Genomic DNA, 819 nt, shown 5'->3' with positions numbered 1-819 from the left:
TGCTTATTCAGGTACGAAACAACAGAAACTCTTTCTTCTTTCTTTTGCTTTCAATGCTGCAGTATACACAAACATGTATAAACCTTTCTTGGGAGCCTCAACTCGCCCTTTCTTAACCCTCTTGCATGTATTTTTTTTCATATTTCCGTGTCTATATATATATATATATATTGTATATGTTTTCTGTTCAGGTGTACGAAGGTGAGCGCCCGATGACGAAGAACAACCATCTTTTGGGGAAGTTTGAATTGACGGGTATTCCTCCAGCTCCTCGTGGTGTGCCTCAGATAGATGTTACATTTGACGTGGATAGAAACGGTATATTAAATGTGAGTGCTGTAGATAAAGGAACAGGAAAGAGCGAGAAGATTACTATAACAAATGATAAAGGTAGATTAACACCTGATGAGATAGAAAGAATGATACAAGAAGCAGAGAAATTTGCAGATGAAGATAGAAAGATGAAAGAAAGAGTAGATGCAAGAAATGCATTAGAGGGGTATTTACACTCAATGAAATCAACTGTTGAGGATGGAGATAAACTAGCAGATAAAATAGAAGATGATGATAAAAAAACTATCACAGATAAACTAACGGAAGCAAATGAATGGCTTGTTGCTAACCCAGAAGCAGATGGAGAAGAATTAAGAGATAAACTAAAAGAAGTAGAAAGTGTATGTAACCCTATCATCTCTAAGGTGTATGGACAGACAGGAGGATCAGCAGATACAGGATCAACATCTTCATCTGATGATGATTACAATAGCCACGATGAATTGTAATATATATATTTTATTTTATTTTCTTTCTTCTCTTTAT

At 35.4% G+C, this 819-nt stretch overlaps 1 protein-coding gene across 1 annotated transcript in view; it reads left to right on the top strand.

The window, feature by feature from the left end:
* The window catches only part of EMH_0060430 (heat shock protein 70, putative), a gene marked incomplete at both ends in the record, with an annotated part of 3248 nt that extends 2466 nt beyond the window's left edge, over positions 1-782 (top strand). Inside the window, one exon of the mRNA XM_013497795.1 lies at positions 192-782. Coding sequence (XP_013353249.1) covers positions 192-782 — 591 coding nt within the window. The remainder of the gene's footprint in view (positions 1-191) is intronic.
* Between the last annotated feature and the right edge of the window lie 37 nt (positions 783-819).

The sequence above is a fragment of the Eimeria mitis genome, genomic scaffold (genome assembly GCF_000499745.2).
Source record: "Eimeria mitis Houghton genomic scaffold, Emh_scaff2933, whole genome shotgun sequence".
Taxonomy (NCBI): domain Eukaryota; phylum Apicomplexa; class Conoidasida; order Eucoccidiorida; family Eimeriidae; genus Eimeria; species Eimeria mitis.
The sequence above is the reverse complement of the archived record's forward strand: the minus strand, read 5'-3'. Positions and strand labels throughout refer to the sequence as shown.